Genomic DNA, 16,847 nt, shown 5'->3' with positions numbered 1-16,847 from the left:
GCTGCTGGATCAGGCCAATGGCCCATCTGATCCAGCATCCTGTTTTCACAGTGGCTGACCAGTTGCCTCTGGGAAACCAGAAAGCAGGATCCGATGGTTGTCACCAATGGAAGCGAAGGCTCAGAAAAAACTCAATATGGAGGCTAAATGGCCGAAATATTGGGAAATTCTAGAACAAGATGGAGACAGAATAAAACTGCAGAGCTTTGAAAAATAAAGTGCGAGATTGGCTCCATTATTACCAAATAATGGAGGCATACAATTTGGACAAAAAAGTGGGTTTCCAGGTGGAGAAATCAAAATTGGAAACAGAATTGTTAGATCCAAAAATTAAGAATTTGTCAAGAATGTATAACTTGCTGTTGAAATGGAACACTCAGGATGAAACGGTAAAATCAGCTATGATTAAATGGGCACAAAATGTTGGACATAACATAATGATGGCTGACTGGGAACAGTTATGGACCACAGGTATGAAATTCACGGCATGTAATGCCTTAAGAGAAAATTTAATGAAAATGATTTACAGGTGGTACATGACACCAGTCAAGCTTGCAAAAATTTATAATCTACCTGACAATAAATGTTGGAAATGTAATGAGACTGAAGGTACATTCTTTCACCTTTGGTGGACATGCCCAAGGATTAAGACATTCTGGGAGATGATTTATAATGAAATGAAAAAGGTATTTAAATATACCTTCCTGAAGAAACCAGAGGCCTTTCTCCTGGGCATGGTCGGCCAATTGGTGTTAAAGAAGGACAGAACTTTTTTTATGTATGCAACAACAGCAGCAAGAATACTCATCGCGAAGTATTGGAAGACACAAGATTTACCCACCCTGGAAGAATGGCAGATGAAGGTGATGGACTATATGGAACTGGCGGAAATGACTGGCAGAATCCGAGACCAGGGAGAAGAGTCGGTGGAAGAAGATTGGAAAAAATTCAAAGATTATTTACAGAAATACTGTAAAATTAATGAACGTTAGAAAAATGTTGGAATGAAGGTATATGGCTTTAGCAGAAATGTTATAAGGAATTAAGTACAAATAAATTTTTAATGTATTAAAGGGAAAAAATAAGGTTAGAATAAGTTAAGATAAATTACAGGACAGAAAACAGAGGAAGATGGAAAGGATTTGCTGAAACAGTTAATTGAAGTGGAATACAAAAAGGGAGGTGTGAGGAGGTCGTGGAAACAAGTGAGTGAAAGATAAGATACTGAAATTATTGGATGTGTTTTAAATTGTGTTTGTTTTGTGTTGTTAATTCAATGTTTTAGTGTTAGTGTAATGTAGTGTTTTTGTTTTTGTATTGTATTGTATTGTTTTGTTGAATTCTTTTTCTTTCTTTTATAGTCTTTAAACTGTTAATAAATATTATTTTTAAAAAAAACAACAGAAAGCAGGATCCGAGCACGAGAGCAGCCCTCTCCCCTCCTAGGCTTTCTGTATCCTTCTGCAACACGCTCCCAAAAGGTCTGTGTGCGAGTGATGCAGGCATGTGAGTGGGGCATCTGACGGGAGGGCATTCCACAAGTCGGGCGCCACCACCGAGAAGGCCCTCTGCCTGGTTCCCTGTAACTTGGCATCTCACAGCGAGGGAACCGCCAGAAGGCCCTCAGCGCTGGACCTCAGTGTCCTGGCTGAACGATGGGGGTGGAGACGCTCCTTCAGGTATCCTGGACCAAGGCCGTTTAGGGCTTGAAAGGTCAGCACCAACACTTTGAATTCTGCTCAGGATATATGGTTTTATATACAACAGGCATATCCAACTCCCAAGAGACTGTGATCTACTCACAGTATAAAAGACTGGCAGTGATCTACCCATTGTCATTGGAGGGAGTTGGAGCGTGCGTGGGGTGGGGGGAGTTGTTGAGCTTTTTGGGGGAAGGGCTGCCCAGAGTATTTTAGCCTTTTCCCTGTAACTTTTTGTACATGATAAGGATCCCACGATCTACCAGGATCAGCCAGGGATCTACCGGTAGATCACGATCCACTGGTTGGATGCCCCTGATATGCGACATGAGCGTAAGATGGAGGGGCTCAGGGCATTGACATCCTAGGAGATCTTGCTAGCACAGAGCAAGGAGGTCTCTGGGTCTCCAGCTTCCAGCGCCCTCCAGCTCAGCTCTCACACAACTCTGTGGCTCTTCTTCTCCTACCTAGCAGCAGGGTGATGGAGGTGGAGGCAAAGTGCCCCCATTAACATGGAGGGCCCCATCCCTTTGTTGTGGCACCTGCAACCTGGCTCTTTCTTTTGGGATGTTGAAGAGGACACTTACCGTATTTTTCGCCCTATAGGACTCACTTTTTCCCCTCCAAAAATGAAGGGGAAATGTGTGTGTGTCCTATGGGGCGAATGCAGGCTTTCGCTGAAGCCTGGGGAGCGAGAGGGGTCGGTGCGCACCGACCCCTCTCGCTCTCCAGGCTTCGCGCACCTCTCTGCAAGCAGCGGGAGCCCGGCGCTGGGCTCCCACGGCTTGCAGAGAGCTGCCTGTTTGGGGGCTGGGGTCAGGGGAAGCTCGGGCTTCCCCCGCCCCAGCCCCGCGCCTGGGGGGAAAATAATTTTTTCCCCTTTATTTCCCCCCAAAAAAACTAGGTGCGCCTTATGGGACGGTGCGTCCTATAGGGCGAAAAATACAGTAAGTGGCCAGCTACGGCCATTGCCTTGACATGCTTGTCTGACTAGTTCAGCAATATAATCTTCAGTTAGTATCTTCTATTAGATCCTAACCCTTGCTGGGTCCAGGACCCCAGGAACTGGAAGGGACTCAGGGCATCATCCAGCCCTGCCCCTGTTAACGGAGAAATCTGAGGGCTGTTAACGGAGAAATCTGAATACCAGAGCAAAACAGCAGCCAGTAGGCTTGGTCTTTATTGAAGACTGTCGCAACAGGACTCCCACCTGCCACAAGGTGAAACGGGATGGGAGCCCTGAACAAAAGAGAACCCGAACTTTTATTAGCTGCTAATCCCCATGTTACACGCCCCCCAACTACATCACTAATACATCATGGTTGCATCATGAAAGGGGAGGTCTGGTGGCAGTAATCTGAGCATCCTGGACCCTGCCCCATGCCTCCCCTTGACCTCCACCAAACACCCATCAAGTGAAACAAAAGAGACATTTACATTTCCCTGTTTCCCAGCCAAGTTAAAGGTAAAGGGACCCCTGACCATTAGGTCCAGTAGCGGATGACTCTAGGGTTGCGGCACTCATCTCGCTTTATTGGCTGAGGGAGCCGGCGTACAGCTTCTGGGTCATGTGGCCAGCAGGACTAAGCCGCTTCTGGCGAACCAGAGCAGCGCACGGAAACTCTGTTTACCTTCCCACCAGAGCGGTACCTATTTATCTACTTGCACTTTGACGTGCTTTTGAACTGCTAGGTTGGCAGGAGCAGGGACTGAGCAACGGGAGCTCACCCCGTCGCGGGGATTTGAACCGCCGACCTTCTGATCTGCAAGCCCTAGGCTCTGTGGTTTATCTGGGATTGTTATTTCTGGGATGGCTACCTGTCTGACACTCAGGTATCAGGATGCCAGGGATTATCACTCAGGCAGAGGGGCTGCTGAGTAGCTGAGCTCACATGTCTATATGAATTTCTGAAGTTTTCCCAGTGAGCCAGTACATAGATACATTTATCAGTGAATTCTTACATTTGGTATTGTGCTGCAGAGGCCCTTTGAATAGATAAGAAGAAACTGTGGTGAAGTGTTTTGTGGGGACAAATCACAAAAGCGACGGTGCTGATTTTGGTAGTGGGCTTCATGTGCATATCTGCTGGAGGGGCAATCCCACCCCCCAACCTATACATAAATTTCTGCATCCCCAAACCCACCACATCCTGTCTGTATGCTTGTGCTCTCCAGAGCTGGAGGGAAATGTGCTTGGCTGTCAGAGCCAGGCGTGGAAGCCAGCGCTCCCCGCTGCATGCAGGATTGCTGCGGCCAATCTTTCTGCATCTCCCCATCGCAGCAATGCACCGAAGATGATTTCCCCAACAATAAATGGCTTGTCTGTGTTATTTAGTCAAGAGCAATTGCCATCTTAATTGCATATTCTCAAGATAACACCTGTATTGAGTTACTGTAGTATTTATTTTAATTGGCTAATTGATTAATCATTTGAAAGGAGATAGCTAATTAGCTAAAGGGCCGTTAATGGGCTGACAGCTCTGATTTTTAATTGTTGGAGAAATGTTTAAAAAAAGGGAAGGGGAGGAAAGAACTACCCTCCCCCCTTGAAATCTAAACCTCCCAATGTGCCAAAGTATTGTGATAAATCCAAGGCTTTGTTTCTGACAGGAGCCAGCCAGCCTGGCTTTCAAGGGGTTACCAAGCGACCCAAAAAGTATGCTGGTTTGAGGAGCGCAAAGGTCGACATGAGAAAAGTGTTGCATCCTCCTTGCCGCCCTTGCATCTGTGCATCAACCTGCTGTGAAATGCAGAGCTCAAGACTCCTGAGGGTGACCTGCCTTGCTTGTGTCTCTTTGTCTCCCCCGCAGCGTTTTTCACAGAGACCCCCCACGACATGACCGCCCGGGCTGGTGAGGACGTGGAGATGGCCTGCTCCTTCCGTGGCAGCGGCTCCCCTTCGTACTCGCTCGAGATCCAGTGGTGGTACGTGCGCACTCACAAAGACTGGACGGACAAGCAGAACTGGGCCTCCAACCAGGTATGGCAGACCCACTCCTCCCCACCCCCAGCCCCACCCTGCCTCCACCTCCACCTCCACCTCCAGCTCCACCTTTCCATTTTTTGCAAAGAGCTCAGTGCAGCTACATCCCCATTGCAGACACCCTCTCTGCAGGACTCCACTCCGAGAAAAGATTCCTGGTCAGGAACAAGCCCCCCAGAAGCCTCCTCGGGGGATCCTTTTGGTGCCATGAAGAGCAGGTCTAGAGAGCGGTCTAATATTCATTCATTCATTCATTCATTCATTCATTCATTCATTCATTCATGCATTCTGTGAGGAATGGGTGTGGTTGCTCACAAAGATAACAGCCAGGACTCCGACCTGTCTTTTACAGGTTTTATTGAGTGCAAAAACTATGTACAGTGCATAAGTCCAAAATCCATGTCTGCCTCAATCACTAGCAGATTCCGGAAGTGGTTTCTTCCGGTTCGCCCTCCAGCACAAAAGCCCGGGAAAAACCCCTCTCCGCCTCTTTTCCTTACGCTTAACTCCCTGGCGAAAACTCTGCGAGGGAAGAGGCATTTCCAACTCCTTGGGAGCGGTGCCATGGCACTGGAGATGTAAATGACTTTGAAAAGCTGGCATCACTGGCTCAAGTTAATAATAATAATAATAATAATAATAATAATAATAATAATAATTTTATGATTTATTGCCAGCCCATCTGGCTGGGTTTCCCCAGCCACTCCAGGCAGCTTACAGAAAGTATAAAAACATAATAAAGCAACAAACTTAAAAAAACTTCCTGATACAGGGCTGCTTTCAGATGTCTTCAGATGTCTTCTAAAAGTCAGATAGTTGTTTATTTCCTTGACATCTGGTGGGAGGGCGTTCCACAGGGCGGGTGCCACCACCGAGAAGGCCCTCTGCCTGGTTCCCTGTAACTTGGGTTCTCGCAGTGAGGGAACTGCCAGAAGGCCCTCGGAGCTGGACTTCAGTGTCCGGGCTGAACGATGGGGGCGGAGACGCTCCTTCAGGTATACTTGGGTGCATCAATTTTGCCCAAGTGAGCCTCTGCCTCCCCTCCCCTTTTTTTCTTCATCCGTTTCTCCCGAGGGCTCGCCTTCACCAGACTCTGACAAGGCACAGCTGCTCAGCAAAGGGGGAGGCTCTCTGTACGTTCCTGCCTCTCTCCCCTCCCCTGATGGCAGCCCCCTGACATATTCATATATTTATGCATTCACTTATTTATTACATTTATATCCCACTTTTTTCTCCGAGGAGCTCACGGTGCCCTATAAGGTCCTGTCATTCCACTTTTAATCCCCACAACAGCCCTGTGAGGTGGGATAGGCTGAGCGGCTGTGACTGGCACCCAAGGTCCACCCAGAGAGCCTCGTGGCTAAGTGGCAATCTGAACCCTCCAAAGGCCTAGTCTGACACTCTGACCCCCTAGACCACACACACCGACTCTAATAGGGGGTGTGCAAGATTTATTATTATTATTATTAATTGTTATTATCACTATCTGCAGATTTTAATTTTCATTATGAAAGCTCAAATTCGTTTTGTCTCTCATTCGTTTAAACTGCATTCATTTCATTACCGAAATTGCTTCCATCGCTGCTTTGACGTCACTCTCTAGACGTCTCAAAATAATATTATAAATACTGTCTGAAGCCCCTAACAATAAATCTGACTACTTGGATATTCTGCCCTCGCAAATCTTTCTGAGGGTGGTGAGGGGGAAACAGTGGCTTGCAGCCCACTTCCAACTCTATGATTCTGCAAAACCGTCTCTTCCAAAGGCGAAAGAGATCCCTTGCCCAGGGCAGAACAGGTTGCCCAGTGGCCTCCTTGCCTCCCTGCCTTCTGGCACCTGATACCATCAGGGGGTGTATCGCCCGCCCCCCCCCCAGCTCTGCCACCACAATGTTCTCAGCTGCTCCTGGCTCTTCTCCTCCGTATCCTCCCTTCCATCTCCCGCTCCCTCCTTTCTCTCCCGTGCTATCAGACTCCGCAAACACCTGTCTCTTTCTTTCACTCTCGCTGCTCACACAGAGATAAGGGCCAAACAATGGCGAGGGCCTCCCTCCGTGGTAATGGGGCTTCGTGATGATTTTGTGCTTGGGCAACTCAGCTGCTGCCTGCGCTCGTCCCATCAGCCGATGGCCCTGAGAGGCGAAAGGAGGAAGGAGGGAGGGAGAGGGCTCTCCAAGCTTGAGCCCCATTGCTCCAGAGTGACATTGGGGGTGCACATGAGAACACAGGGTTGCACCCCAGCCGAGCCGTGCAAGATTCCACAGGTTCCAGGCGCATTTACTCAGTGTCCGTGTTTCCTTTGGCAAATAAGGCACAGCAAAGACTGTGGAGTCTTTCGGATAGATCAATATTAGCACATTTGTACAACTTAAGCCTCTCCTGCCAACCTAGCAGTTCAAAAGAGTTGGCTGGAATACGATCTGGAGAAAAACAGGTTGCACTCTGGTAAAGGCGGAAAGCTGGAGAGAGGGCCATGGCATGGGACATCTGTTTGAATCCTAAGCTGCAGTTATGGGCGAAGCAAGCCCCTCATGGGGTGTCAGTGCTGTGGGCTCCTCCATCATAGGCTTAAGTTGTAAGGTAAAGGTAAAGGGACCCCTGACTGTTAGGTCCAGTAGCAGACGACTCTGGGGTTGCAGCGCTCATCTCGCTTTACTGGCTGAGAGAGCCAGCGTACAGCTTCCGGGTCATGTGGCCAGCATGACTAAGCTGCTTCTGGCGAACCAGAGCAGCGCACGGAAACACCGTTTACCTTCCCGCCGGAGCGGTACCTATTGATCTACTTGCACTTTGACTTGCTTTCAAACTGCTATGTTGGCAGGAGCAGGGACTGAGCAACGGGAGCTCACCCTGCGGGGATTCGAACCGCCGACCTTCTGATCGGCAAGTCCTAGGCTCTGTGGTTTAACCCACAGCGCCACCCACGTCCCATAATGTGGATATAGCCATCTTCAAATATAAGAAGAACTTTAAACCAGGAAGAGTTATTTGACAGTGAAACGGACTCCTTTGGAAGGTAGTGGACTCACCTTTGTTGAAAGTGTTTAAACAGAAGCTGGATGGCCACCTGTCAGGGATTCTCTAGCAGTGATCACTGCATTGGAGAAATGATTTTCTGAATGCTGATCTCTGTCTCTCATCCACACCCCACCCTCGTATGCTAGGGCCACCTCAGGGAGCCCCGCTCTGCCTGGCGACTTACGGAGTACAATGCATTGGTCAGTCTGGTTGTGCTCCTCCAGGCCTGGCCGTGGGTGCAGAAAGCTTTTATTATCCCCCATTTGACCGCATAAGGCACATGCACATTGTTTCATGCTTCAGTTATCAGAATATGTTCCGTTAGTTTTAATTCTCACCTTTTTTAAAATGCAATTTTAATCTACGGAGCATGCATAATGGAACCATCTCCTTCACACAGGAATCCTCCTGCCAGAGCCAAGAACTAATTGGCTGAAGGTTTAATTTCCCTGTTCTTTCTCCCAAGGACCTGCACGCCTGCAGGGCTGGAATGTGGGGGGGGGGCGGGCTTCTCCTGCAGACGATTCTCACTGCCCTCACCAAAGGACAGTCCCCAGATTCTTTGAGAGAAGTTGCTGCAATGAAACCAGGTTGTTGTTTTTAAAGGCAACCTGTTTTAAATGCAGAGAAGAGTCATAGAATTGTAGAGTTGGAAGGAAATCTCAGCTCAAGCATCCATGACAAATGGCCATCCAACCTCTGCTTAAAAACCTCCAAAGAAGGAGAGTCCACAACTTCCCGAAGGAGTCTGTTCCACTGTCAAACAGCTCTTCCTGTCAGAAAGTTTTCCCAAATGTTTAGTCGGAATCTCCTTTCTTATAACTTGAAGCCATTGGTTCGAGTCCTACCCTCCAGAGAAGGAGAAAACAACTATGTGGTGAAAGCACCAGATGAGACTCCCTGGGGAGAACACCCCACAAACAGGGAGCCACCGCAGAAAAGGCCCCGTTCTCGTGTTGCCGCCCTCCAGACCTCACAGCCTCTGGCCCTCAGATGGTGACGTCAGTCAGTTTATAGGGAGAGAGGTGGCCATGGAGTCATTGTGTTCCAGATCCTGCTTGCTCAAGTGCGAATGGAGAAGCCAAGCCTGTTGCACACGTCGTTTCTTTCTGCTAAAGGACCTTTCCCCCGACAGTAAGAGCGTAAGAAGAGATCCAGCCAGTAGCTCCGTTCAGTCCAGCATCTCTCTCTCTCTCTGGATTCATGGAAGAAATCCTATCTCGTCTTCATTCCGCACATGCACCTTCTTTCCCCAATAAGAGCATAAGATGAGCTGGCTGGATCAGGCTGATGGCCCTTCTAGTCACAGAATCGTAGAGTTGGAAGGGACCCTCAGTGGTCATCTAGTCCAGCCCCCTGCAATGCAGGAATCTCAGCTCAAGCATCCCTGATGGATAGCCATCTAACCTCTGCTTAGAAACCTCCAAGGAAGGAGTGTCCGCCGCCTCCTGAGGGAGTCTCTTCCACTGCCATACAGCTCTTACTGCCAGAAAGTTTATCCAGGTGTTTAGTTGAAGTCTCCTTTCTTATAACTTGAAGCCACTGGTTTGAGTCCTACCTAGAGCAGGAGAAAACAAGGTTGGTCCCTCTTCCATGCGGCAGCCCATCGAATACTGAAAGATGGCTATCATGTCACCTCTCAGTCTTCTCTTCTCCAAGATAAACGTGCCCAATTTTAAAAATGTACCCAGCTCACCCCATAAAAGGCTGCCTGGCCAGGCAACAAACTCTGCAGCAATCCCCAACTGCCTCAACCGTTCCTCACAAGGCTTGGTTTCCAGATCCATGATCATCCTGGTCCCCCTCCTCTGCACACCTCCCAGCTTGTCAATATCCTCCTTAAATTGAGGCCCCCACAACTGGGCATGGGACTCAAAGCGGAGTCTGACCGAGGCAGAATAGATTGGTGTCTGAACCAAATGGAGAGAGCTCAGCTCACTGCTAAGATTAGTCGGAACAAAATAAAAAAATTCCTTCCAGTAGCACCTTAGAGACCAACTAAGTTTATTATTGGTATGAGCTTCCGTGTGCATGCACAGTTTTTCAGATTCAGAGTGTATCTGAAGAAGTTTGCATGCACACGGAAGCTCATAACAATAACAAACTTATTTGGTCTCTAAGGTGCTACTGGAAGGAATTTTTTTATGTTGTTTCGACTACGGCAGACTGACACGGCTACCTACCTGCTAAGATTAGCTGCCTCCGTATGCACTGCATTGATGAAAGGTGAGATTCAGGGCACTTTTGTGTCTAGAAGCAGAGCAAATGCATGCAAAATAAGCAAGGATATAGGGATCTTAATGTGCAAATTTTATTCCATTTTTCTGGGCTATGAATCTGATTTCTCTGAGCATGGAGGGCTTGTACAGCACTGCTAACAGAACATGCTATACCTACTTTTGCAAACTGGCTGGAGGGAAGGAGGAGGGCAGCTGGGCTCTCCTGCCCCCTTTCAGTCCCAGGGACGAGGTGCCAGGTGGGGGTCAAACCAGTGCATCAAAATAGCTTCCTTGCAAATACATTTCCCCACGAAAGCAATCTCATCCCAAGACCACGTCTTCGTCTTGGTTTGTTCAATACCTTTATTGATTTTTAAAGTAAATGTTAAATAAGAGAACAAACACAGTTCCTTAAGAATATAAGGACAAGAAATGTCCACATATCATTTCATTTTAGCGAGTTCTAAATATTTGCCGCCGGGCGCCTTGCAGCTCTTCTTCCTTTTAAATTCCTTTATTTGAAAAAAACAGATTTGAATGACCCTCAATCACACAATGCAAATCAGTCCTTCCCTCTGACGGATACGTCATCCATCAGTGGCTTCAGACGTCTTTTTGCCCAGGCTTTTCCTGACCCAGAAGACCTGTTGCAGGGGGTTGGAATAGATGACCCCTGGGGATCCCTCGCAGCTCTACAATTCCGTGATTTGACCCTGTTTCATATATTTGAATGGTGTGGATTTTTGTTTTATTTGCTTTTATATTTAAACTATAACCAATAAGACAATGGCAAGCCACAGTACATAAAACAATACAATACACATCGAGAAGCAGAGACTAGAGGGTAGAGCAAGGCAGGTGGAAAGACGCCTTGCCTGGTGCAGTCTCTCCCCTTACAGTTCTTCCTTCAGGAACAACTCCCTTATGAGGACTCCTAGGGCCGGAGGGTGGGGCAAGGCAGGTGGATGGAGGCCTTGCCTGATGGAGTCTCTCCCCTCTCAGTGGAGAAAGTGGACAGAGAAAAGTTTTCCACCCTGTCTCAGAACGCTAGAAATTGTGAACATTCAACAAAGCAGAACGTTGGAGGATTCACAACAGGCAAAAGCACGGTGTTAAACTGTGGAACTCCCTGCCACAGGAGGAAGTGACAACCACCAGCCTGGATGGCTTTCAAAGAAGATTGGACAGGTTCAGGGAAGAGGAGAGGGCTATCAAGGGCTGCTAGCCAGGATGGCTCTGCTTTGTCTCCACAGCTGTCTCTCAGGCAGCAATGTTTCTGAATCCCAGTTGCTGAAAACCCCAGGAGGGGAGAGATGTTCTTGTGGTCAGTTCCTGCTTACAGGTTTCCCATTAAGGCATCTGCTTGGCCTCTGTGAGAACAGGATGCTGGATTCAATGGACCACTGGCCTCATCCAGTAGGCTCTTGCAAGGATCACTAAGTTGATATCTATGAAATGTGTTGGGCTGTGCAATGTTAAGTTTGTTGTGTTGTTGTTTTTTGTGTATATACTTTTTATTAATATTCCGTTTTACAATTTAAACTACTCATTTTGCATCCTTAAAATATCAATGACTTCCCTTCTCCTGTTTTCATTTTTTTTGAATATCATAAATCCCTGCATTTTTAACAAAAACTAAACCATTCAGCATTCCATTATCGCACCCATCAAAACTTACGTATTTACACACCACTGAATTTATCTTAATGCTGCCAACGTTTTCAAGTGTACACAATTATTCCCTGCATATTCAATAAACATCTTCCAATCTTCTTTAAACATGTGTTCTTTTTGTTCTCTTATTCTAGATGTTAAGTCTGCAAGTTGTGCGTATTCCGTCAACTTAAGTTGCCATTCTTCTTTGGTTGGGACCTCGCTTGTTTTCCATTTTGGGGATAACGAAACACAGGCCACAGTTGTAGCGTACATAAATAGCTTTTTCTGACACCTGGGAATTTCAGTCTGGATTATCCTCAGCAGAAAGGACTCTGAGGTTTTTGGGGGAAAGCGCTTTTAAACACGCAATATTATTGAGGCAGTGAACTGGGGCTGCGCAAATTATTTGAGTTACCCCTGGGAAAGCACACGATCCCATGCACCTTGCTCTGTCTGGCCACCTGCCTCTTCTGGACCACTTCTTTTCCTTGATTCTGCTTTCATGCTTTGGATTTCTTCTCTCTAAATATATTCCCCCCCCAATTCATTCCCTCTCTCCCTCCCAGCCCAGTTTTGCCTTTGAAGACTGCATTAAAGGCCAAGGTGTGAATTATTTTGATGGGCTTTCTGTGGCCCCCCTCCTTTCCCCCCCTTTTTTCCTTTTTGTATCAGGCTGAACTAATGGGTTCTTCTCTCCCCTTCTCTCTCCCTCCCTCTTTCCCTTCCATTCCCGACAGCTAAAAGCATCTCCACAGGAAGAACCCGGGAAGGAGGCGACAAAAATAAGCGTGAGTTTTTCCGATAATGACTTCTCAGGAAGGCTTTAAATCAAGGGCACGGCAGCTGCAGCTTTTCCCTTGTGATGTGGGGAGCGCCCGGGGTTTTTCAGCAAAAATAAAATGTGATGAAGTGCAGAGCTAAGGAGTTGGGAAGTTCTGAGAGAGTCCTTTGCCCTGGCTGCCCGTTTGCCAGGGAAGGAAGCGGCACCAAGAACGCAGGAAGAAGCAGCCTTGCATTGCTCCATCTATCTCAATATTGTCTGCACTGACTGCCAGCAGCTCTAGAGGGTTCCAGGCAGAAGTCGCTCCCAGCTCCACCAGGAGATGTCAGCAGGGACTGAACCCAGGACACTCACAAGCAGTGGCGTAGCGTGGGGGGTGCAGGGGGGGCCGGCCGCACCGGGCGCAACATCTGGGGTTAGGGCAAATCCATGGGTTAGGGGGCGCAAATCCATGGGTTAGGGGGCGCAAATCCACGGGTTAGGGGGCGCAAATTACTTGCCTTGCCCCGGGTGCTGACAACCCACGCTACGCCACTGCTCACAAGGTAGCCATTGCCAACCTGACGCCCTCCAGATGTTTGGGACTAAGACTTAGGAAATATACTCGGAGTCAAGAGCAGATTTCATGCTCTTTATTCAGCTCATAGTGGTGAGGAGGAATGGAAGTTCCCCCAGAATGTCTGCTTTATATACATAATTTACACAATGGGCCCCCCATGATTGGCTAATTCCGGGATTCTCCTGTAGGCCAATCAGGTTGCGGATTCACTTCCACCTGGAGCTGGATTGGGTGGCTCCTGTGGACCAATCAGACTGCTGCATTCTGGATCCTACTGTTCTAGGACCAATCAGACTGCTGCATTCTGAATCCTATTGTTCTAGGACCAATCAGACTGCTGCATTCTGGATCCTATTGTTCTAGGACCAATCAGACTGCTGCATTCTGGATCCTATTGTTCTAGGACCAATCAGACTGCTGCATTCTGGATCCTATTGTTCTAGGACCAATCAGACTGCTGCATTCTGAATCCTATTGTTCTAGGACCAATCAGACTGCTGCATTCTGGATCCTATTGTTCTAGGACCAATCAGACTGCTGCATTCTGGATCCTATTGTTCTAGGACCAATCAGACTGCTGCATTCTGGATCCTATTGTTCTAGGACCAATCAGACTGCTGCATTCTGGATCCTATTGTTCTAGGACCAATCAGACTGCTGCATTCTGGATCCTATTGTTCTAGGACCAATCAGACTGCTGCATTCTGGATCCTATTCAACTCAGTACATAACAACTTCCATCAGCCCCAACGTTGTGCGGCTGGAAGGAACTGGCATCCAAAGCATCTCCAGGGCACCAGGTTGGCAAAATCTGCTTTGAGGAGCTGGGACCAGACAAAGCGTCTGCTGCTGAATCTGCCTAGCCAGGAGCTGCTTCCGCTTACTGCCAGGGGCCCCCCAGGAATTCCCAGGAATACGAGTACTAGCAGGTGCATTTGAGGGAAGGGAAGGGGCGCTGGGACTTGGGGGGCTGGCAAGGAGGCAGCCGGGGTAGCAAGGGGGGCCCCACAGTGAGCCTGGCCAAAACCCAAAAGGGTCTCTGCTCCACTTATATTGCCGTGCGGCTTCTGGAACTAGGAAAAATATGCATTCTTGGTTTTTTCCAGGTCCCTTTATCCGTTTTGATCCCACAAGGCAATTTGCCTCTGAGCAACTTGCACTCCCTATGGCGACTTTTCGCCCTTTCCTCCCACCGGTCATTTGCATTCTTTGTTGGGGTTGCAGAATGGTACCCCAGAAGCAGGGCTGACAAGGTGGGGTGACCGTCTCAGGCGGCAGGGTCCGTCCCCCTGGACAGCAGACCCCAATGTTGATCTAATGCTTATTTCCCCTAAATTGATTTCTGAATTTTGAATTTTATTGTTATTCATGTTTTTATACTGTATTTTATGCTGCTTTTACAATTAAGTGTTTAAAATTTGTTGTTAGATGCCCTGAGCCCGGCTTTTGAACCGGGAAGGGCGGGGTATAAATAAATAAATTTTATTTTTTTTTATTATTATTATTATTATTATTATTATTATTATTATTATTATCTCTCTCTCAGCCCCTTTGTCCCTTACTTAGACCTTCTCTGACCTCCTCCTTCCCCAGCAGGGAAGGGGGGGCATTGCTCTGTGGTCCACCTCAGGCGCCAAAACCTGCCCAGAAATCATAGTAATAGTCCAACTCTATTCCGCTTTGGTCAGACCTCACTTGGACTACCGTGTCCAGTTCTGAGTGGGCACCACAATTTAAGAAGGATGTTGGCCAGCTGGAAGGTGTGCAGAGGAGGGTGACCAAGATGAACAGGGGTCTGGAAACCAAGCCTGATGAGGAACGGTTGAAGGAACTGGGTATGTTTAGCCTAGAAAAGAGGAAACTGAGAGGAGATATGAGAGCCATGTTCAAATATCTCAAGGGATGTCACATAGAAGATGGAGCAAGCTTGTTCTCTCCTGATCTGGAGGGCAGGATTCGAACCCATGGCTTCATGTTACAAGAAAAGAGATTCCAATTTAAACACCAGGAAGAACTTTATGATATGAAGAGCTGTTCAACATTGGAACTGCCTTCCTTGGAAGGTAGTGAATTCTCCTTCCGTGGAGGTTTTTAAGCAAGGGTCAGGTGGCCACCTGTCAGGGATACTTTGCTGGAGATCCCTGCATTGTGGTTGGGGGGGGGGTTGGAATATTTTTTATTAAGAATTTTAACATTACAAATTATCAAAAATACATCATCTTCATTTTCCCCCCTCCCCATTTTTCCCTCCACCCTTCCCAAAAAAGAACCCCCCCTTCCCCTTCCCCTTCCCACCCCCACCTCCAGACTTCCCTCAGCTCCTCTCTCTGGTTTTTCTCTGCATGTCCCAGAATTGTACAGATCCTTAATTTATCTATCTAAATATCACCAATAAAAAGTTTGTGTATGTTATTCAAAACCTGCCAAGGAGACCAGTTCATTTGGTTGTTTCTTTAAGTACTTTGTGAAGGGTTCCCGTTTGTCTTTAAAATCACAGTTGTCCTTGTCATGTAATTTATGTGTCAGTTTTGCCAAGGAGATCCCTGCATTGTAGGGGGTTGGACTAGATGACCCTTGGGATCCTTCCACTGAGAATGCACTGATCATTCCAGAGGGGCCCTGGGAAGCCCCTCCCCTTTCGGATTGATTGGCACTTGCTCCCCCCACCCCCAGCGCTGTGACTCACATTATTTCCCACCTAAGACAGTGGCTGGGATGCGGGTGGTGCTGTGGGTTAAACCACTGAGCCAAGGACTTGCCGATTAGAAGGTCGGTGGTTCGAATCCCCGCGACAGGGTGAGCACCCGTTGCCGGTCCCTGCTCCTGCCAACCTAGCAGTTCGAAAGCGCGTCAAAATGCAAGTAGATAAATAGGTACCGCTCTGGCGGGAAGGTAAACGGTGTTTCCGTGTGCTGCTCTGGTTGGCCAGAAGCGGCTTAGTCCTGCTGGCCACATGACCCGGAAGCTGTACACCAGCTCCCTCGGCCAATAAAGCGAGATGAGCGCCGCAACCCCAGAGTCGGCCACGACTGGACCTAATGGTCAGGGGTCCCTTTACCTTTACCTTTAGGTCTAAACCACAGAGCCTAGGACTTGCTGATCAGAAGGTCAGCAGTTCGAATCCCCGCGACAGGGTGAGCTCCCGTTGCTCAGTCCCTGCTCCTGCCCACCTAGCAGTTCGAAAGCGTGTCAAAGTGCAAGTAGATAAATAGGTACCCCTCTGGTGGGAAGGTAAACGGCGTTTCCATGCGCTGCCCTGGTTCGCCAGAAGTGGCTTAGTCCTGCTGCCACATGACCCGGAAGCTGTATGCCGGCTCCCTCGGCCAGTAAAGCGAGATGAGCGCCGCAACCCCAGAGTCACCCATGACTGGACCTAATGGTCAGGGGTCCCTTTACCTTTTTAAGACAGCGGCTGGCCATGGAAGCGTCTCAAGGCAGCTGGAGAAGCCTCCGTTTGCAACCGCCTGAAGGATGGTGCCTGAGAGCTGCCGTGGGGATTTTAAATTTCCTGGCGTGTCCTATCCAAGGCCCTGCTGGATCCACAACTATTTTTTACCTCCTGTGGCCAGCTGATAAATTATAGCCAAGTCCTCTGCCAGAGGAAGGACGGCGTGAGAAATAAATTGCTGGGGCCAAGGTCTTCTGCTTTTCCTTTGACTTCCATTTACGCTGATAGATGTAGCTGTCTCTGGCGAGGTTGCCCACAGTAAAACTCTCTCTGAGAGGGGCTTCCTCTTCCTGGATCAGCTGCCCGGCCTGTTTTCCCATCTCCTGCCCAGATGCCTGTTGTTCCAAGTGTCATGGAATCATAGAACTAGTTAGACGAGACCCCACAGGGCCATCTAGTCCAACATCCTGCAATGCAAGGGTCGCAGCTAAGGAATCCCTGAGGGATGCTTAAAAAACATGCAAGGAAGGAGAGCCCACCACC

The 16,847-nt window shown here is 48.3% G+C and overlaps 1 protein-coding gene across 2 annotated transcripts in view; it reads left to right on the top strand.

Annotated features, from left to right (window-relative positions):
• VSTM2L (V-set and transmembrane domain containing 2 like) overlaps window positions 1–16,847 on the top strand; it is a 93,266-nt gene that overhangs the window by 61,341 nt on the left and 15,078 nt on the right. For both annotated transcript variants that reach the window (XM_083619208.1, XM_083619207.1), the window contains exons 2-3: window positions 4,511–4,680; window positions 12,314–12,364. In XM_083619208.1, coding sequence (XP_083475334.1) covers window positions 4,511–4,680; window positions 12,314–12,364 — 221 coding nt within the window. The remainder of the gene's footprint in view (window positions 1–4,510; window positions 4,681–12,313; window positions 12,365–16,847) is intronic.

Source organism: Podarcis filfolensis, assembly GCF_964270895.1.
Source record: "Podarcis filfolensis genome assembly, chromosome: 6".
Taxonomy (NCBI): Eukaryota; Metazoa; Chordata; class Lepidosauria; order Squamata; family Lacertidae; genus Podarcis; species Podarcis filfolensis.
The sequence above is the reverse complement of the archived record's forward strand: the minus strand, read 5'-3'. Positions and strand labels throughout refer to the sequence as shown.